The sequence below is a fragment of the Alosa pseudoharengus genome, unplaced genomic scaffold (assembly GCF_046254945.1).
Source record: "Alosa pseudoharengus isolate Yale_2024_CS ecotype anadromous, Long Island Sound unplaced genomic scaffold, YU_APseudo_1.1 YU_APseudo_1.1_scf_3, whole genome shotgun sequence".
NCBI classification, from domain to species: Eukaryota; Metazoa; Chordata; class Actinopteri; order Clupeiformes; family Clupeidae; genus Alosa; species Alosa pseudoharengus.
The window spans coordinates 17,189,194-17,211,650 of record NW_027468718.1 but is presented as its reverse complement, the minus strand read 5'-3'; the positions used below and the strand labels follow the sequence as shown (position 1 = coordinate 17,211,650).

General features: G+C 44.2%; 1 protein-coding gene across 2 annotated transcripts in view; it reads left to right on the top strand.

Annotated features, from left to right (window-relative positions):
- The window catches only part of dachd (dachshund d), a 118,538-nt gene that overhangs the window by 49,747 nt on the left and 46,334 nt on the right, over nucleotides 1–22,457 (top strand). For both annotated transcript variants that reach the window (XM_076263399.1, XM_076263398.1), the window contains exons 2-3: nucleotides 7,560–7,678; nucleotides 15,683–15,844. In XM_076263399.1, coding sequence (XP_076119514.1) covers nucleotides 7,560–7,678; nucleotides 15,683–15,844 — 281 coding nt within the window. The remainder of the gene's footprint in view (nucleotides 1–7,559; nucleotides 7,679–15,682; nucleotides 15,845–22,457) is intronic.

Sequence of the window (22,457 nt, the reverse complement as noted above, 5' to 3'; positions counted from 1 at the left end):
TGAAAAGTGCAGCTGGACTGTGTACAATCTTGTAAGGGGGATGCCGCGAAAATGAGATTAATCAGACGCGGACGCTCGCAAGGAAAGTTTTTGTGTGAATGCCTGACAGTCCTCTTCTTCTATCTCTCTCTCTCTCTCTATCTCTCTCTCTCTCTCTCTCTCTCTCTCTCTCTCTGTCTCTGTCTCTCCCTTCATTTCAACCGCTGGCAGGGAGGCCGTCTGCTCCCAGGGTAAATGTGCTGCTTTCATACTTGAGTAATTGATGAATTGTATGCAATATGCAAATGAGAATCCATAAATCTTATGAATGACAGCTTAATTTATGTGAGCCTTAATGAATGCAGGATTAGATTTTAATTAAATATCCTCAAAGGCACCCTGACTAGTAAGTTTTTAAAGCCGTGTTTTGAAGACTTGTTTCATATGCATTGCAGTCCATGAAAAAAAAGAACGAGAGGAGGAGGGGGAGAGATCAGTGAAAGCAGTTAGATGAGAATGTCTTCACACTTTTACAGATAAGACCTGTTCTGTTTTACTAACCAAAGGGACTGCAATTAATAAATATTGGATGAAATCATATCTGAGGATCTTTTTTTTTTCCAACTTTCCTGGAACTGTTCATTTTAGCACATTTGATTAAGTGCATTTACTTCTAGCCCTATCTGATTCATAACATTTTGTACAGTATCTTTTTAATTAAGGGAATCGTCCATTAGGCATGGAAAAGTCAACCAATTAGGCATTCTTCATCAATTCCCCTGATGTACTGACTCCTCTTCTCTCATTACTACCCACCATAATAGAACTGATGCAAAAAAAAAAATTTGGGCTTCACAATTACCGAACGAACGCAATTATGAAATCAGTTTTAGCTATTAATGATGCATTGAAATAATCAGCAGTTTATCTTATTTTTAGATCTTTTTGGGGGGAGAAACATCTTCCTCTATTAGAGCGAGCATGCATACTGAAGCAGAACACTACTGTGCAATCTACTGTTACTAGTGATCCATCTTTCTCCGCTCTTTTTTTTGCAATATGGGTATTACACTCAAAGAAATGACTAGGTCATTTTATTTCTGTAGCAATCCGGGCCCATATTCAAATATTATGTAAAAACCCAAGGGTTCTATGCCAGAACCTGCAGTGACCTCCTCTTCATTTGAAGTGGTTCCACAGTGTTTTTTTTTTTTTGTCCCTGTGGCATGATGGACAACGCCATGTAAATACCACTGGAGGAAGGAACATGGCTGGGCAGTGGCCGGATTCCTCTGCCGCCCAGCAATCTGATGGCCTGGCCCCAAAGGTTCCTCTAATCACCCGGCGGCCCGCAGAACAAAGGGAAAGGAACAGGAAGGCCACTTTTATAACCGGCCCCCTCTCACTCCTCTCGCTCGCCATATCTGTGACTGTTCTATACGCCTCACAGGAGACAGCAGGAGGAACATGGAGCTGTTTACTGTAAAAAAAAAGATGTGATCAGGCAGGACTGGACAATACCTGTGTCCCCCCCCCCCCGTTTGCGTAATGACAGAAGCACAAGTCTTATCACATGTGGTTGAGAAGTTTTAGTTGCTGCCTCGCTATGACTGCGGCTACAGCTGTTGATGGCCAATAAAAACTGTAAAACCAATAGTGTTTGTCTTCGCTTCCTCCTCTGGTTCTTTTCTTCCTCTGTCATGATGTGTGAGTGCTTGCACATAATCCATCTATCTGTATCTGATAAGGCTGGCGAAGCTGCCTGTTCGAGGGGGGACTATGTGACAGGTGCGCGCGAGGGAAACTGATTGAGATAAACCAACAGAAGCTCAATGCAAATAAAGCCGCAGATAAAACAAGAGAAAAGATCAGAGAGAGGAGGATTGATGAACACTGCTAGGACAGGAATAATAGCCTGCCACATATCAACTGTTGACCCCATTTTTTGGAATCCTTTCATTAACTCACAGGTGCTTGTGTGTGTGTGTGTGTGTGTGTGTGTGTGTGTGTGTGTGTGTGTGTGTGTGCGTGCGTGCGTGTGTGAGTGCGTGCGTGCGTGCGTGCGTGTGTGTGTGTTTGTTACTCTATGCCTGTTTGTGGACTAGTGTGTGTCAAGACATGGAGGTGTAATCACACAGTATTGCGCCTGGCAGTGAATAGTTAATTGTAGCCAACTGCAGCCTGCACATGGTGCATCCTTGAGCACAGCTGATATTAAATGGCTTGCAACATGATATCATTATATGCAGATGTTACGATGATGGATGACATGTCAATGCAATCCTCAATAACAATACTTCAATGGGTAAAAAAGGCTAATTGTCACCTGCTATCTGAGTGCCTACTTAAGCCATACCATTAGCAATTAGTAGCATGATGTTAAGCATCGAGATGCGATTGATGATTATTGCGCTATTGCTTTTAGTTGGAGTGTGTTTTTCTTTACCAATAACAAGCCCTATCTTATCTTCCCTGTTTGTGAGTTATTTGAATGATGAGTTGCCCTGTTTGTTCACTCAGACAAGAATAGCTACTCCTGGGATTTTCTGCCGTTGGACTGCGCTGCATACGAAATTTTGCAGCCACAGCAGAAGTTTAAAAAAAAGAAGGGCCGGAGCCGAATATAGTTTGTTATTTGGGTAGAGGTGCCTTGCCTTTGTGTTATCAATGAGACCTTGTTTTCTCTGCTGGTCACCACCTTGGCAAACTAATCAATGAGGCATGCAGTGCTATCGCTGTAAAAAGAAATGAAAAATAAACCTGCGATAATCCCACCGTTAAAAGGTTATTCTGAGCGATAAAAGCTATTTTGTTAATTTATTTACTCTCTGCTACAGGGAGATAAAGAAATGGAACAATTAGGGAATTCTAGGTGAGAGATTTTAAAAGGGCAATGACATTGGGTTAATATTTTATAAGGTCTGATTGGCGGCGCTGTGTGTGTGAGAGAGGCTGTATTTGCCCAGGTAGAGAGAGAGGGAGAGAGATGGAGGGAGAGAGAGAGAGAGAGGTAGAGGTGAGTCTGAGTGAGTGATTTATCTGCTTGTTTGGGTAAACCACAAATAAATGGAATAAATATCTTCATCTTTACCTTTTTGCCGCCTCAAACAAACGTCGGAGGCAAAAGGTTAATTGCCCCATTTCGGTGAAATCAAACTGTGGTGTTATTTTATTTACAAGAGAGAGAAAAAACAGCCTTCTCTCTCTCTCTCTCTCTCTCTCTCGCTCTCTCTCTCTCTCTCGGAAGCCTCGACAGGGAAGACCATTTAGCCTGAAGATGTCAAAAGGCTGCTGTTGGAGGCAAATGGAGAGGCTGGTCTCATGTGGAGTTGCAGGGTTTAAAAGGTGCAGAGTGTTCCACTCGTACACACTCTTCTCCTTGTATGTGTACATGTCTTTGTGTACATCATATCTTTAGGTTTAACCTAAACATCCCCCCCTCAGAGGTGGAGATCTCGAGTGTAATCTGATAAGAAGGAATACAAATGTATTTACATTTGGCCATATCCTTCATTGTCCCCTTCCTGGAAAAAGAAGGTGAGAACGAGAGTGCAATAATTGCTCTGAAACAGCATTGTTGCCCTGAAATTGGAACTGTATGCCTCGTATTGTGAGCCCCTAACCTGATTATTTTTGCAGCGTCGTGTGTTGGGTGGTATCGAGTTCCAGCGTTACTCCTGGGTCAACATGGAACAGGTCCATTAAAGGAAGTGCGGTTCAGGGAAAGTTCAGGCCTATTTTCTTTTCACCATGGTTGCAAAACAAAAGCGGCAGAATTCCTACGATTTTGTGACATATTTGCCTTTGCTGAGCCCAGGGCTAGCGGGGTCTTTTATGTTTGCTAAATTGAAGCCAGGAATATAAGAGCAGTGATTATCTGTAATGTAAATAGAGTAAGGGGAATGACATCTGCTGATTCTCCACCACTGGTTTTGTTTGAAACCAGAGAGTCATTTGCTTTTGCAAGTGCAGAACATAATGCTCATCTGTCTCCTGGCTTTTTCCCACATAGGCCTCCTCTGCAAGTAGAAACACATTGTTTGTCTTTTAAAAGTGCGTTTGGGTGTGCAGTGCCAAACTTTCTGGTTAGTGATTTTTTTTTTTTGTCCTTAAACATGTAAATCCTGTCAATGCTTTTGTGTTCGTATACATTTTCACACAGTTCATGTATACAAGCACACACCACCACCCATATAACCCTAAACAGACATTTTTTAAAGATTGTGGGTACAGATATAAACGATCACATCTCAGGCTCAGTTGTCTGTAAGTGCATTGCAAACCTATTTCTATGTATTGTTTGCTCATTTACCAGGCGTCAACCATTGTGAAATTGTTTCCCCCCCATTACCTAAAGTGTTCAGCTTTGTTTAAAGACACAAAGGACAACAGCAAATCGGAGAAATTCAAAGGTGCGTTATTGTGATGGAGGCTGGTCGGGTTAAATACTGGTGCTCAACAGACGGCGTGAAATCTCCCAACACGCCCTGTAGCTATCGTTTCAATATAATGGCCTACTTTTCATGGGACTTTCTGTGCCAGGCTATTTAAGGAATCTGCACGAGCAGCTTGACAAATCGCCGGGTTCTTTCGCTTCAGTCCAGGTTATGTTCCTCTTGCGCGGTCCGCTGACACCGGCCGCGCTCTCTTTCGGATAACACCCCAGGACAAAACTGCTCCTGACTTGCTCGCCAGGCACCGATTTTCCCGTTCATGATCTCCGAGTCTCGCTGTGTTTAAAATAAGAACTTATGCGCTCAACTCGCAGAGAAATGTAGGCTAGACATTTTGAACACATCAGTTCCAGTTATGGCGCGCCATTCACCTCCCTATCTCTCTCTCTCTCTCTCTCTCTCTCCCTCTCTCTCTCTAAAAAAAAAAAATGAATGGAAATGATAAAAGGAGAGGCTTGGTCAAAGGCGGCCACGTTTATTTGATTTCATATCAGCCTGGGCAATATCATGTCAGACATGTTTAGGCACAATGGGGGCCCCCTTTATTTGTTGAAATACAGCACAATATGGTGTTCCTAGGCTGTACATTGAGAGATATACACTATTTGTCACCATGATGGTGCACACAGCCTTATGTTCGACCTTCTATCATCTATATCATTATTAAACAACATTTAGTCAGATAAGGAAATCCCATTGTAATGCCTCGGCTAAACCATTCTATTTTATTCCCAAAGCCGTTGCTTGCCAGAGCCAAAGTTGATGTGACATTTCGGTCCATTTGAGTTTCACTCCCTTTAGTATTGTTCAGGAGAGAGGAAGAAAAAAAAAACCTTTTACCATCACATGCCCTCTATTGAGGTCTTTCATAAATAATTCAGCTGAGCACATTGAAAGTGATGACAGCAAAACTGTCTGCAATCTCCCTCATAAGATCAAAGAGGGTATTTCTATAGAAATAGGAATTACATTTCAGGAGTCCTCTCTCTGTCGAGGCTCTCTCATTTGAGCGCCTTTTCCCTCACATCTGAGTAGAGAGGGGACTGTGTTTTCTGTGAAGTGACAAAATCAGATAAGGCACTATATTAAAGGCAGATTCCATCCCAGCCTCTGAGAGAAAGAGAGGGAGAGAGAGAGAGAGAGAGAGAGAGAGAGAGAGAGAGGAAGGTAGAGAAAGAGGGAGAGAGAGAAGTCAAAGTGGGGCTGCTTGCAGATATGTGTGTTGTTAGAATAACGTCGTTTGGGTAAATAAGCCAACAGACCCAGGGGAAAAAAAGGGAAATAAGAAGCCTGCTAAATGTCACACAAGAGTAGATTCATCTGTTAGCGGGAGGCTAAGCAGAGCTAAGAAGTGCTACAGAGCAGTTGAATGAATCAACTCATTCCAAACAAGACATGTAACTGCAACCCACAGCTTTAGGCCTAACTGCTGTGCTGTATGAAGTCTGTGGATGGGCTAGTATGAAAAAAAAGAAATGTTTGTGTGTGTGTGCGTGTGTGTGTGTGTGTGTGTGTGTATGTGTGTATGTATGTGTGTATGTATGTGTGTAGGGGGGGGGGTCGGGTCGTTGACTGCATGAGCCCTGCTGTTTTAAGCAAACGGGGCAAAGAATTTCCGTTTCAATTTCATGCTTGTCAGAAAGTAAAACGTGATAAAATGCGTGGCGTTTCAGTTGAGGCGCGCTGTGTCTTTAAATGGGCAGAAATGATGTAGCGGACGGACCTCACTGGTATGTGTATGTGGGAGATAAGTGTTGCTTAAAAAGGCCTTGTGTTTCTAAAATAGTTTAGGAACGCTACAAACCCCCCACCCCGCACACACACACACACACATACACACACACACACACACACACACACACACACACACACACACACACACACACACACTTGTCTGCTACTTTGGCAGAGCGTGTCTCATCAAACCACAGGGCAAAAGCCTCACAGAGCACAAGATTCACATTCCTGTTTTTTATAATTAAACAAGTTGCTGTTTTAGGCTGTATTTTGTGATGAACATGTATTGATTTTGGGGGTCTGTTGCTACGGTAGGTGAAAAGCACCTTAAAATCCAACCTCAGGGGGCTTCCCCCCACACACACCCCCGCCTCCTCTCTCAGCCTCAGCTCACACACTCTCATTAATCATCCCATGATCTCGGCCACTCATTTGGAGTAATAAAAGTTTCCATCAGGAGAGCACAACAGGTCTGAATCACCCTGACACCAGAACCTTCCAGCAAAGTCTCACATTAAATCACGCCGAGCCCGAACATTTCCGTAGGCTGCCGTTGCCTTTTAATTTCCTGAAGAACCTTAAAATATCATTCATTACCAGAACTACACATATTTGGTTTTTAAAAGTCTCATAAATCAATAGTGGCCTGACTGTAATAATTATAACAAGTTAACATGTAATTTCCAGAGCCTGAGAAGCGGCGAGCTGGATTTTAGCATATGCAAACGAGGCAATTCAAATAGTGTGGGGATATTAATATGGTGGGGCAGGTAACGAGGTACGGCCTATGAATTATGCATCAAAAAGTGGTTGATCTTCAATAAAGGAAATGAATTCAGCGTGTAATCTAATTAGTTATGGAAGTCTATTATGTAGAGCTACAGAAAGCAACTGTCCTTGAAAAGAAATTTATTTACAGTACATGTTGGGTCTTTGGACTGGAATTGCATTGAGGAGTGGTGCGAATGTTAACACCAACTCTCCCCCCCTGTCCCCCCCCCCCCCATATATTTGTACCCCCATCATGCTCACCACTGCTATTCTCCTCCTCTCCTTTTTTTCTTGCATCCCTTGTTCTTTCTGTTTTCCTGTTTTTTTCTCTCTCTCTCCTGTTTTCTTTTTTCCCCTCTTCCTTTATCTATTCCTACTCTCTTCCTCTTATGTCTCCATTTCCCTCTTGTGGCTCTCATCTTGTCTTTACTCCTCTCCTCCTCTTTATCACTTTCCCTCTCTACCCCTCCTGCATTCTATTACGGTCTCTCTCCATCCTTGTCCCCCTCCCTCCTCCTCTCTCTCTCTCTCTCTCTCTCTCTCTCTCTCTCTCTCTCTCTCTCGCTTCTCTTTTTCTTTTTTTTTCTCCCCTCTCTCTGCCACTTCACATTGTTTTAGCTCAAGACCCGGGAGGCCCCCGAAGAGGACGACGCAGAGTGTTACATCGCCAGAGAACCCCCACATAATGCCACACACCGTCCCCGGCCTAATGTCTCCCGGAATGATTCCCCCCACAGGTAAGCAGCTTTAAACAGTGCTGCCAACCCCTACACCACCACCACCACCACCCCTCGCACCGTCCCCCTGTGCCCCCGCCTATCTCTCTCCATCTCCCCCCACCCCACCCCACCCCCTCTGGCTGGCTTCGCAGCAGACGCAGGCATGTCCTCTAAATGGCATGGCGGAGGAAGTGACAAGCCAGCCAGGGCGCGGGAGACCGGACTGAGCCACTTTAACCAAAGCCCTCCCACCTACACACAACCACTCCCCCCCCACCCTCCTCTCTTCTCCCCTTCCACCACCCCCCCCCCCACTCTCATCCCCCGGAAAGCGGCAACAACAACACAACAAATTGGAGAGGAGAGTTATTTTCTCTCAAATGATTTCACTGGTTGTTGCATTGTGCCCTGAGTGGGGTTTAATTAGCCCGATTAAATCCACTTCACTGGTATATGTACATAGGCAGTTGGGGATGTTAAAGTAAGCTTATCGCCACAAGAATCAACAACAGCCGTTTGGGCCTTTAGTTCGCCCTCAGCGCGTCTTATTACTGCAAATGCTTTTGTTCTATTTGCGGCCGGTTGCATTGTGGCAGCTTTGAAGTTGCGAGCAAGAAAACTCTCCGATTTGCATATTGTGCTCTCGGATTGTTGGCCCTTTTGATAATAAAATGCAACCATTAAGTTGCATTAACTCTTGGTTAGTGCGCCCCTGAATATGGATTAGTGTCTTATTATAGCATAATTGTCTTGTATCATCACAGAAAATAAATATTGAATAATTGTATTCTGTTCGTTTGTGCGTGTGTGTGTGTTTGTATGTATGGGTATGGGTGTGGATGTCTTTGTGTCAGTGTGTGTGTTTCTTGGAAGCTCACCATAATACTGCTCCAGAGAGTATGATTCCATTTTGTTCCCCTACACCGTTTTTTGTTGCCAACGTGACTGTTTTTTGGAAAAGGAAGGAAGACGAGGGTTAAAAAACGCCACACACAGGAATGGAAAGGGCCTTTTGATATTGAAAAACAGCTCTGGAATAGGCAATTTCTTGGACAATGGAGCTCAAAGATACTTGAGGCTTTCAACTCGTGTGAGTTAGTGTTCTCTCTCTCTCTCTCTCCCTCAACGCTCCTCCTCTCAGCTTGCATGAGGTCACGCCATCAGAGTCTTATTTGGAAATGGGAAACCGAAAAGGCCAGGAAGAGAAGAGAGCAGGAGACACAGAGACCGACGACGACTCTTATTTAGTCCGGCACGCTGGCGATATGAACGCCTTTGATATCATTGCCTTTAAACCTACGGTCCCCTATGATCTTGACATTTGCACAAGGCTTTTGAAAAGAAGGGATCCTCCATTTCCAATGACTGACCTCGGCAAGTCTGGTCTTTTCCTTGTATTCACTTGTGTAATTCCATTATTCTCCCATGAAGGTTATCAAGGTAGTTTATTATGTTTCAGTCCACGAAATTATGATAGACCCATAATGGTCTATCATCACAGTGCACTAGAGTGGATGTCTTGGACTGCCCTTTTTTCTATAATTCTACTGCCATCCACGATGACCTGTTCGAGAGAGCTGACTCTACAGTTAGCTGAAAACCCTACAATGTTCTATGAATCCACAGCCAGACTACAACAGAAAAGAAAAGAAAAAAAAAACATGTGGGCTAGCCAACTAGCCAATATAAAGTACACTGTGTATGTGTGTGTCCCATGTCTGCAGATGCATTTTTCATAAGCTTGTCATGAATAGTAATGACCAAGTGTCATGACAGTTTTTGCTTCTGTGCTGGCGTAGCTCCTGCAGCCTCTAGATTGAAGAGTTCAGCTTAAGTGTTTCACAAATGTTTGGAGATTCAGTTCACTTGAGAGCGTTACCCGTGCATCATTTCAATTTATCCAGCCGTGTGTATTCCCAGAGTTGGGAATATTGTTTTTTAGTTGCAAGTGCTTGCTATTGTCTCTCAGTGGTTTGACTTTTAAACACAATGCCCTGTTGGCTTCCCATCCAGTCAGACTCAAACCCCTCTTCCTACCACTAGTCAAAGGTGACTCCATTTAGCAGAAATTAGGCTGAAAAAATCTCCCTGCGTGATGCAATGTCATGCACTAAAGAAAAAAAAATCCAGCACTAAGTTAACAACACAGAAAAGGAAAAAAAAAAGCCTGAGGCAAAGTGAGCTGCCATCACTTATGCATGGAGACTTCAGTCACTGTAATATTAATTTTATTTTTGTGTTGTTTGTTTTAATTCCCCAAAGCAAGCTTGGGTTAGGGTCATGAAAGAACTGTCTGCTGCTGATGTTTCTTTGAAAAAAAGTCCACTTTCTCTATCCCTGCCAAGATTACACATCAAGCCTACCCTTTTCATACCTCCCTTCCATAGACTATGTAATATGTAATATACACTAAGTCTATGTATTATATACTGTATGTGTATAATATACATCAACATAATCATAGTATATCTGTAGCCTTAAAATGACTTGCGTTATGTCCTGGTGAACACGTGTTCATTTCACCAGGCCCATATTTATTTAAAAGACGTTTTGAGTCGAGCCCTTTCGGAGTGACAGTGTCCTCGGGGGCTTGACTCCACAAGCCTCGGCGTCGGCCGGCTCCTGATGCATTAGTGAGGGACGAGAGGAGCGGGGAGGAGAGGAGAGGCAAGACGGCTCCCTGTAAATCCTATCATTTGGCTGCGGGGGCTGACACCGCGCGAAGATGACATCTCCTTTACCGTTAAGAAGCTTTGAGAAAGAAGCCGCCGCAGCTCCCCTGCTGACCATCGCCTAAAGTGTGTGTGTGTGTGTGTGTGTGTGTGTGTGTGTGTGCTGCAGGTGTCTGTTTGGTCTCAGAGAGAGAAGCAAGTATTGAGTCAAGTGACGTAAAAAGGTGCTTTGAGTAGGTCAGCCTGACAACAACCACGCAAAGAATTAGCTGGCACTACAACTGATGTTGCCAAAGGTGTTCAGAGTCATTTTTTCATACAACATTATAGAAAATGCAATATCTTTATTTACCAGTCCTTTCTTAACTGTTTTTCACTGGTCGTGTGATACCAATTACGGATGGGTTTGTGACTCCCCTCGTGCTCTGAACCTTCCCGTTAACTTAACAGAGAAATGCGGCAAGCCCCTTTTGGAGGAACAGAAACACCAAAGGGGTCTAATGAAACGTTGAGCGCCATAAGCCATTCTCCAGAATGTGAGCTTAATTAGACTTTGATTGATACATCAGCCCCAGTGTTATTCGGCCTCTTGCGGAGACTTCCATAGCATGTTGTACGGTCTGTAATTGATGGTGGCTTCCTAATGATTCGAGCGTCACACAGGCCAGAGTTGTTGAGGTACCGCAGTGCACTAAAGAGCCGCACTATCCCACCAACAGACAGAGAGACAGACAGACAGACAGGCACATGGAGGCTTGCTTTATGCTCTCTGTGCATTAAATTATACCTCTAAGCTCAACCGCATACGACTTTTGTTTGTTATATACAGTAAGATTTCAGTGCAGCCTTCAGTGACAAACACACACACACAACACACACACACACACACACACACACACACACACACACATACACACACACACACACACACACAAACACATACAGAGTAACATAAAGAGATAAGCATGAGTAATTCCTTATCGCCTCCGTCGTAAAAGTCAGTCTTTGTGTACTGATGTGAAGTTAATCTGATTTTAATTTAATTACACTATGTCGGAGGAGGGCACATACATTCAGTATTTGTTATAAGAATGTTCTGACATGGTGCAGGTATGGGGCAGCTAGCATGTTAATTAATAATGAACATTCTGACAATATGCAGAGGCATGGCAGCGTTAAGCCAGTCTACCGCTGGTTCCTTTGCATATTAATAGATCCTTCATTATTATTTAATATGACAGATGCTCCGAGGGCGACGATCAGACCCCATCTCCATTATTTGCTGTTTGGTGCTCGGGTGTGACAGTACCATGCAATTCTCTATTTGTTAAAGAAGCACCACCACCACCACCCAACCCCACCCTCCGACTGGCAACCCCTTGCCCTTCCCCATCCGCCTCCAACTCTCCCCTTCACAGCAGACATCACCAGTATGTCTGTGCTAGTGGTTCGTCTGCCACTGAGCTTGTTTATGGCCACATTGGTGAGGGAGATTCATCCTCAAAAAAAAAAAAAAAAAGACTGAGAAACACTATCAAAAAAAGAAAGAAAGGGGAAAAAAAACAAAGTGCAGGAGTTAAAAAAAAACAAAAAAAAACACGGTGCATCTGAATTTAAAGGTGACTTTGAAAAAGTGTATACAGGCAGATCTCTGAGATAGCGGCCCTTTGCGTGGTAATGAATTGTAATGAGGAGGGAGTGGGATGGCTCTTATTCTACATTTAGCTGCCTGGCGCTTAGGAGTATACTTGTTGCTTACGCAAGCGGCTAGCAGCAGCAGTAGACAACGGGACCTGCTGAACCTGTATGAAAATCACTCCGGTGAAAAGTGTACGAGTGCTCTGTAAATATAATGGAGCTTGTGTATGATATTCATGTTACATTTCACAGGCTGGTTAGGAACGGAATGATAGTGTTCTAATTCTGAAGAATATCATTATTATGGCAAATAGCATAGGAAGTCCAGAGCCTAAAGTAGTGTCTGCATAGTATGTTTATATGTGAGCAAATGCATACATTTAATGCATTCCCTATGGACTGTGTTGTTCTATGCTATGTTAAAAATAATGCATTTGAGTTTTTGATGGATGAGAGCTTCAACTGGCTATAATAGATAGATCTGCTTAGCAGAGTAAGGCTATGAGAGCGGTCACCCATACCTTGGAGTTCGTCTCCTATGGGCCAGTTTTCAGGTGTAATTGTCGCATGGAAATGCTTAGTGAAGGCACCTGCGATGGAATTTATCATACAAACAACCCAAAGGTGATCCCAATACAATATATTCATCCAACCCATCCTCACCCCTCTCTCACTCCCTCACACACACACACACACCTCTGCTTACTGTTGTGCATACATCTCATTTAGAAAACAGTTGACTCTCGCCCATTATACATAAATGAAAGTTGACCTTCAGTGAGCGCAGAGGCCACATTCATTATGTGGAGAACGTGTAACCCTCTTACGGGCTCCGTGGGTGCGGGCGCTTTCCCCTCTCCTCTCTCCATGCATATGGAACAGCGGACGGGGTTCGGGCGTCCGCCATCCGCCAACAAACGAGAGTGGCCGCTCTTGACATGATGTATACTGTACGTCAATATGGTACTGATGTATTTTAAAATGCAAACAAGGCACCTAAATGATATGCGGCCCCCGGCCCCAGCCAGAGAAAGTGCCTTGTGCCATCTGCCTATCAGCTGCTGAGGAGCCACAATGGCGTATTAATGCCACATGTTCAATTTTTTTCTGCCCTCCCCTCCTTTCTCTCTCTCTCTTTCTCTCTCTCTCTCATCTCTCTTTCCCTATCTCACTCCCTCACCCTGTTTCTCTGCACTCTTTTTCTCTCTCTCACTCTCTCCATCCTCTGTATTTTCCTCTCTTTCTCTCCTCTCCACCCCCTCCTCTCTTGATTTCTCTCCCTCTCTCTCTCTCTCACTCTCTCCATCCTCTGTATTTTCCTCTCTTTCTCTCCTCTCCACCCCCTCCTCTCTTGCTTTCTCTCCCTCTCTCTTTCTCTCTCTCTCTCTCTCTCTCTCTCTCTCTCTCTCTCTCTCTCTCTCTCTCTCCTTGCCCTGGTGGTAGCAGACACGTGGCTAATAGGCGCACTCGAGTTGCGTCACTGAAATGTGACGGCTAAGTGGTTATAAATGTGCGTATCGCGTTTGTTCCAAGTGGCGCCGCAGAGCCACAGAGAGCTGAACCCCGTTGACGGCCTCTTGAAAAGATGGAGTGCTTTATTCGTAACGCTGACCTCACCATGCAGATGGGCATTTGCCCCCCCCCAACTCTTTCAGGTGTTTCCACATGTTCTTGAAGAGCACAGGAGTCCAGCACAGAGCAGGTTTGAACAGCAGGCCTGACGATCAGTGAGCAACAGAAATATGAGTTCATAGAATTAGCATCAACAGCACGGCAGCCAATTAAAAATGGAGGGCCTCGTCAGAAAGCAGCATGGACGTTTAACCCAAACCTGTTTAACCCAAACAGGACTCTTCAAATCAGTCACATGACAAGGACTCACAGCGTGGATGCAAGTGTTGCAACGCATGTATAACTCATCGTTATGATAGCACCATACACTGTTGGCAGCTGTGAGCTTCCTCATTTCTCAGACACTGTGGGAATAAACATCTCTCACACTTGCACAAAAAGGCAATCTCTATTTGCAACCTCGCTGATAATGAATCATAGTGGACAGAAATGTATGTGGAAGCTCATCTCTAAAGTCAAACAATCTTGGCAGAAGGCAGTTTTATGTCTCCATTGCAGCAGACCCCCCCCCCCCTTCTCCTTTCTTGCATCTCTGGAGGATAAAACAAGAGACAATCTGCACTCTTGAAGGGTTTGTATAGGCATTGTGCTTCATGGCCATTTTCAGAAGGTAGGGAGAATAGACAGCAATGACAGAGAGAGAGAGAGAGGGACAGAAAGAGAGAGAGAGAGAGAGAGAGAGAGAGAAAGAGCAGACATAGATCAGAAGATTTATTGAACATCACTGAACACAGGGCCCGTGTTTTGGATGAATCCGTCTACTTCATTTCAGTCATTTCATTCATCGGAGGCCCGCCCTCATCTCTCTGCTCTCTCCTTTTCACATTTTTTTTTTTTGCTCCTGCAGCCATTCAGCAGTATTGAGAGTGACAGTGAGCTCTCGGTCAGAGCTTTGGTAGCTTCTGTCTGCCCAGTCGCTCCCCTCACCCGAATCAATTACAATAGAGCTGAATTATTATTGTCACTGTGGCCATAAGGATTTGAATCACAATGTTCCCCCACGTTCTCTATGTCGTATGACAAAAGGATGAGATCAGATGAATATATTAGATATGTGTACTACTTGGCTATTGCTTGAAACGGGTGCAATATCTTCAAGGAGATTGCATTTCCTGTCTGGAGGATTTTGCATATTTTTATTTCTCCACCCCCCCCCCCCATTCCCCCCCTCTCCTGTTTTCCCCTTTTCCCTTTCCTGTTGCATGCTGTTTGTTTTCACTTTGTTACACGCACCCACCAGTTTATTTACAAAACCGAAACCATGGCAACATGTCAGCTCCGATATGTTATCCGGCTTCCATCTGTCACCATCAAAGAAACAGTGGTGTTGGTTTCTGCATTGAGAGAGATGGCTAGAATGAGAGAGAGGGTGGAGGGGACAGTGAGAGAGAGAGAGAGAGAGAGAGAGAGAGAGAGAGAGAGAGAGGGAAAGAGAGAGGGAGGGAAGGTGGCATGTATGACAGGCAGAAACATCTTGGCTGTGTAATGCTCCATCAGGGTAATAATCTGTCCTATGGCAGCGGGGCTGGGCTGGGACTGCTGAACCTCTCCCCTCTAACTCAATCCCCCAAGACCTGGGCACCAGAGAAGACTCCAGTGTCTATCCCAATCACCCTCAAACTAAACGATTCTGTCACATTTGCAAACTTTTGTAACTTTTGTATGGCTGGATTGACAGGAGACTGATTGCCACTGTATATACACGCACGAGCCAGTAGTCAAGTGACGTGAAATACCTTAAACAAAAGCAACGCGTTCGCCTAGAGAATTTGTCATGGAGTGCGCACTCGGGAGTGATTATTGAGCATCCTGTGACATTATGATTGAGAGAACAGTAAAAACACTGACAGATCACCATTCAAATGCAGTCTGATGTGTATGACTGATGGGTATGGGTTTTGTCTTTTTTTTTTTTTTTTTCCTCTCCATTTCTCCATCATCTATTTGATCTTCTATTTTTATTTTATTTGCTGACATTTTGTTAAATGTTGTTAGTGACACCTGTAGTTACCTGTTGTCATGTGAATGAAGTGCGTCCTCCTCACCCTCTTGTCCTTCCTCCTGCCTCGTCTGGCCTCAGGTCTCACTGCTGCTGCAGCTGCCGCGGCCGCTGCCACCAACGCCGCCATCGCTGAGGCCATGAAGGTCAAGAAGATCAAGCTGGAGGTCATGAGCAGCTACCACAACAACAACCAGCATGGCGCCGGCGACTCAGAGAACGGTGACCTCAGCTCCAGTGTGGGTGAGTCTCCTCACATCACCCTACTCCGATCCACACCTCTATCCTCTCCTCTTCACACCTCTCCTCTCTCCTCTCTTTTCTTTTCTCTATAACTTTCTCCACTCTTCTCTCCTCTCTTCTCTTTTCTCCACACCTCTTTCCTCTCCTCTCCTCTCCTCTCTCCTCTCTTTTCTTTTCTCTATAACTTTCTCCACTCTTCTCTCCTCTCTTCTCTTTTCTCCACACCTCTCTCCTCTCCTCTGTTGTCTCTCCTCTCTTCTCTTTTCTCCACTCTTCTCTCCTCTCTTCTCTTTTCTCCACTCTTCTCTCCTCTCTTCTCTTTTCTCCACACCTCTCTCCTCTCCTCTGTTGTCTCTCCTCTCTTCTCTTTTCTCCACTCTTCTCTCCTCTCTTCTCTTTTCTCCACTCTTCTCTCCTCTCTTCTCTTTTCTCCACACCTCTCTCCTCTCCTCTGTTGTCTCTTCTTCTCTCCACTCCATGGCTGTTGTCTCTCTTCTCTACTCTCTTCTCTCCTTTCTTCTTCTCACCTCTCCAGTCCTCTAGTCTCTCTACTCCCTTCTTTCTTGTATTTTTCTCTATTTTCCACTCCTCTCATTTCTCGTACCTTCTCCTCTACTCTCTAGTATTCAAATATCAAGACTTACTTCTCATAGTCAGTCAGGTGTCAGTGGCCCAGAAGCTACTGGTGTGAAAGCTCCTAACTCACAGCTAGATAACCCTTGCAGCAGCACTGATGGGATTGGATTGAGTTGTCTGTTTGTTTGTTTGTTTTTGTACACATTAATTGTATCAAAAACGTTCATGTTAAAACTATTGCAAATTACATTAGCATCTCTGCCAAATGTATCCAAATAGAAGTATATAGAGATAGATGGATAGATAGATAGATAGATAGATAGATAGATAGATAGATAGATAGATAGATAGATAAATAGATAGATAGATACTTTATTGATCCCCAAGGGGAAATTCAAGGTCTCAGTAGCATACAGACATCACACACAACATGCACTTACAGCAGAAAGGGTAAATATAAGTATATACATATATCAAAACTCCACTGTACAATAGAGACAGTAGAAGATAAGAAAAACTAACAAAACGAAATACTAAATATACTATATAAATTAAATAATAATAATAAAAAAGTACACATCCTCATATCAATGTGTTCTATACAGTGTAATTGGCTGGCTAGGATATCAGCCTGTTTGGATGCTCCCTAATTGGTTCATTCAGGTGGACTCATTAAGTGCTCATCTCAGAGCCCAGGAGAATCCCTGTGACAAATCCATTTATTTCTCAGAGCAAGCACATAACTGAGAACTGATAGCTATCTAAATATGAGGCCAGATAGCTTAGATAATGGATGACAGATCACCATGTATATCCCAATGTATGTAGTCATTGTTACTGTAATATACTGTGCTTGATTATCTAAATATTATATTTGGACAACATTACAGTAGTATATCGCTTACTTTATTCATTAGTGCATAATAGCCATGTACATTAAAGGTTAAGAAAACAAACACAACCCCTTGCAGTTTACCAATGGTGCCACTTGTTTCCAGCCATAGCTCAGTACTGTAACGAAACTTACTGTTTACTTTGCTGCCTTTTTTAATGCTTACTTTTTGTTGTAAACAAACCATTTTAGACAGTAGATTGACTCCTTTTTCTCCTGCTGAATGGTATCCTTAAGCTCCAGTGGTACCAATTTGTTTAATTTCACGATGCCAACTGCAATCTCCTTTCCCCTGACCGAAAATGACAAACTGAGTCCCTTTTTTAATGTGTTGAGATGCATCCACGGGCACTTCATCCCAAAGCTATTAGCTATTACTGTAAGTGGGCTGCTAATTTAATTTGTACAACTGAATTGGTTTTGAATATCTTCCATTTCAATTAATGATTTCTGAAACACAGTAGGATTTTCCTCTCTAACTCCGAGCCATTTCTCTGTGGAAATAATAGCGTCGTGTAAAATCACAAACCCATTACAAATGATACACGTAATCCTTCAGCTAAATTTTCGCATTTGATTCCCATGTTTTGACCGTCCGGGTGGCCTACCAGAGGATTTGCTGGGCAGCAATTTGACTCCGTATACGTCAGGGGGGGAGGGGAAGAAAACACATGGATGCATCCTAAGTCGATATCACCGTGAGAAAATGCAAACACACTGAGGTCATGACTGCGAGGGAAAAAAAAAAAAATGGCAGGCTACGAGGTCGCAGAAATAAAGATGAATGTGAATAAGTCTCGCAAGGCTACGGCAATGAAGCTAATAAGAAACTGTTTTATCTTTTTACAATTTAAATTGTAACCTTGAGCGCACACGCGGCCCTCTCCCACAAGAATAATAATTCTGGCCCATGAGCGAGCGTCGGCCGCCGCCGCCGCCGTGGCTTCAAGCGCGCGGGCATTAGCCCCTCTGAGTGAAATATATGGCAGAAGCGACGCCTCTCCGGCCCCATCCACAATCAATTGGATTCTTTTTTCCCTTTAATATTTACTTGCGCCGATGAGATGCTCGTCGGCATGGTGATGAAGAGTCTGCCAGTGGTGGTTGAAGGTGACCTGTCACCGTGTATGGACAAATCTCTCGCTCGCGAGAAATGTACAAAATAAATCATTAAAGCGGGGGGAGCCAGGCCTCTCCCCATTCTCATTCCCTCGGATTTAAATCACCTCAGATTTATGATTTGAATTAATGCTTCGTTTGGTCAAAGGAATGGTGGCCCGAGACAAATGATGTTTGGTACTGAAGCCATCCTAATATTGATTACTGGGATGTCTGTGCAATCTCTTGTTTATATCAAGCAGTCTCTTGTGACAGGGTGGGCCAATAGGAGAAGGCTGGATGATAAGAGGGAGAAATATGGCCGGCTCTTTTCAGAGCTGCCGCACTGAGCAGCAGCTTCTTTCAGCCTTTAATTGCGACATAAATTAGGTTTTTAAGTGAAATAGACAGTGTTCTCCAGTCCGGCCTTATCTCACAGCAAATTTCTCTGTCATATTTGGAGCGTTATTGCATTAGAACAACAGGGGAAAAGGAGAGTTTTACAGCAGTGGAGACAATATAAGACAACAGCAAATACAAATACGAATGTAAACACACACTCTTGTTACAAAGATCATATACCATCATAACATATCTATTAACTTACTGTTTTATGGAACTGGAAAATCACTTGTGTGTTCATATGTTAGAACATTTGTATCTGATAGAGAAATTGTGCAGAAATACAGTGGCCCGAGTAGGACAAATAGCCTATATTTGCCCATACTAGCTGTAATGTGTACAGCACTAGAGATGACTGTATCTCTGCACTCCTGACTCAGACCGAGTGTTAATTGCCTCTCCAGATTTGCTCTCTGAGCACCTAACATATACTGGCCGCAAGTACATTATGCAGAGGGGAGTGTGCAGCTTGATATCACTCGACAGATATAGCCATGACTCTTCTTGTCCAGAACTTTATTTGGCAGCCACTCTAGCTGCTCAGAGGCAGGCCACTGTAGTCAACTATGTAGTGTAGACCTAGCTGGGTAATGACCTCATGAATAGGTTTGTCTTTGTCACCCCACTGAAGAGACTTTGATTGATCTATTTGTATAGATGAAGGTTACAAAAGCAATCACATGGAAATCACTAATCTATTATTAGTCTAAAAATGTCATCATATCTTATGTATATAGTGAGGTAATCAGGTGGATACAGAAATAGTATCTAAAAATCCACCTATGTTTCAGGATGTTTTATTCTAATGGCTGTGGATGTAAAGGAGCTTTAAAGCCCTTTTGAGAGGAATGCTATTCTGATGTAGATGCCCCCGGTGCTTTTGTTTCACAGCTTGCAGTTTGTTTAAAGCCCAGACAAACGGAGAGTGTGTGTGTGTGTGTGTGTGTGTGTGTGTGTGTGTGTGTGTGTGTGTGTGTGTGTGTGTGTGTGTGTGTGTGTGTGTGTGTGTGTGAAGGACACTCCGTTCTGTTCCTGGGCTTGGATTGCTTGTGTTGTCTTTGTGTTGATGTAAATTGAACAGGCTAATGTTTCTTTTTCCCCCCGCATTAAATATTCAACGCAATTACCCTCTCCTGTTTGCATCAATGTTATTAATTATAACAAAAACAGCCAGTCCAACTTTGAGCCAAATAACCAAACATCCTGGGAGAGAGAGAAAGAATGAGAGAGAGGGAGAGAGAGAAAGAGAGAGAGAGAGGACAGAAGAGGAGGCACTCTGATTAAACCGATGGCTTGGCTCACTTTTATTTTTCCCTGGGACTTTTTTCCTCTCTCTCTCTCTCTATCTCTCTTCTCTCTCCTTCTTCTTCTTCAAGAGCGAGAGAGGGAGGGAGAGCGAGTGGTGGGGGGTTCCCTCTGTGCACAATGTGGATTGTTCCATAGACTCAGAGGAAATGCCACAATTACAGATCACAAACCAAGCAAAACACGTGTGACACACACTGCCTCGGACCGAAATAAACACTGATGCATTCCCTCCCATTGAGCTGACCTCAGCTAGAACCTTCATTATTGAGGGGAAAATGTGGTCAAGTCTGGCCGCTAACAAACACCTGCCAATTTCAAGTTGTGGAAAAGAATAGCTTTATTCTGCACGAGTGGGAGAGAAATAGAGAGAGAGAGAAAGAGAGCGAGGGAGAGAGAGAGAAAGAGAGAGGGAGGGGAAAGGGAGAGGGAGAGAGAGATAGAGAGAAAAAGAGAGAGAGATAGCAGGAAATTGAGGCTGAGAGAAGAGGGGACTCAAGTGTGTGTGAAACCTTCAGCAACAAAGTGAAATGAAGGCAGAAGTGAAAAAGGAAATACAAGAAAAATGTCCCTCTCTTTCTCTTCCTCTCTTTCTCTTCCTCTCTTTCTCTTCCTCTCTTTTCCTCCCTCTTTCTGCCTTTCTGCTTGGCCAGTGGGTGCCATTTCAGATTTGATTCCTCGCCACGGCAACGTTAATGGACCTTAAATCCTGCCAGTAATGAGATGTGGGAATTGCGTGTATCATCAACCAGATGATGCAGCCCTAATGAAATCACCGGCGACGCAAACTTTTTAAAGCTGCACTCTCTTTGTGTGCGCTTCTGTTGTTTACCTCTGTGAGCTGGTTAGAGCTGAGAACGAGCTCAGGCACTCGCACACTCACTGACACATACACACACACACACACACACACACACACACCCTTGTACACACACACACACACACACACACACACATGCACATATAAATACACATACACATGTATAAACACACATTCACAAAGGGATGCACAAGTACAATCACACAGTGAGTGACTATTCTGTACACACATATAAACAAACACACATTTACACATTCACACACAAATACACACAGGCACTTGCACACACATACATGTACTCACAGTCATGGGTTGCACACTCTCACACACACATACACATTTACATACACATACACACACACATACACACACACACACACACACACACACACACACACAGCACTCAGCCCAAGTCCCATCCCTTCTCTCTCTCTCTCTCTCTCTCTCTCTCTCTCTCTCTCTCTCTGCCCTCCCCTCATCATCACATGGCTGCCCACCTCCCGGTCCTTGGTGGCCACAGCAAGGGCCGGCGGAGTCGCACTGGGGCCGGTGACAGGTGTCTGGACCCAAAGACGGAATGAAACCAGACGGGGCGAGGGGTGGGAGGGAAGGAGGGAAGGAGGGGAGGAGGTGGAGGAGGAGGGGTGATGGGTTAGGCGTCCCTCCCACCCCTCCCCTAGATCAGTACGCTACCTCCAGCAGCCCTGGCCCCAGCCCGGCCCTCAACTGGGCTCGACTCCTCTCCTGCTGGAGGAGGAGGTGGAGGAGGAGGCCGTAGCTCCAGAGATGGATCTGTATTGAGACCACAGCTGTAAGCGCAGAGGAGCTAATTGGTCCTTATCTGGCTGTCCCATTCATCTTCATTTTTTACCAATTACCCAGTATTATCTGTGCTCTCAGTTGGATGTGGGACTTAATCCTTTTTGGTTAAGCCGGTCGGTACAGCTTGCAAATTTCAAATGGTCGTCGGGGGTAGGGGGTGATTGGGAAGGGGGGGGGGGTGTGGGTGAGAAAGTCAAGCGCAAATACAAACTCTGGAAACTTCCCATCATTAGATGTCTGTAAGGAAATCAATAGGAAATGACATCACATGAAAGGAAGGTGAGGGGTGGGGAATGAAGGGCGGAAATCAATTATTGGGGTTATAATTCAGGCAATTGTTTGGAAATGTAGCAGAGCCATTGATTATGTTGTTCCCATCGGTCCCCGCCATTATTGGCAAGTTAAAACCATATTTCCTTCTCATAAGAGCTTTTGCAAAAAACGCGCCCTTGCAGATAGCCGAGCGTAAAAGGTTGTAGTAATTATTCACCCTAAAGTGTTAATGTGTACCGCCGTCTGCCAAAAAAAAACTCAGTGCCAACTGCTCTGTTTGTTTATTCCATTTTCTGCTTGTTTGTTTGTTTGTTTGAATAGTGAAAAAAATAACCATTATTATTATTTGTGGTTCAGGGGGGAACATCCCATTCAGCAGGCTGGGACATGTGCCCACTGCTCTGAAAAGAAAGAGTGAGCAGAAG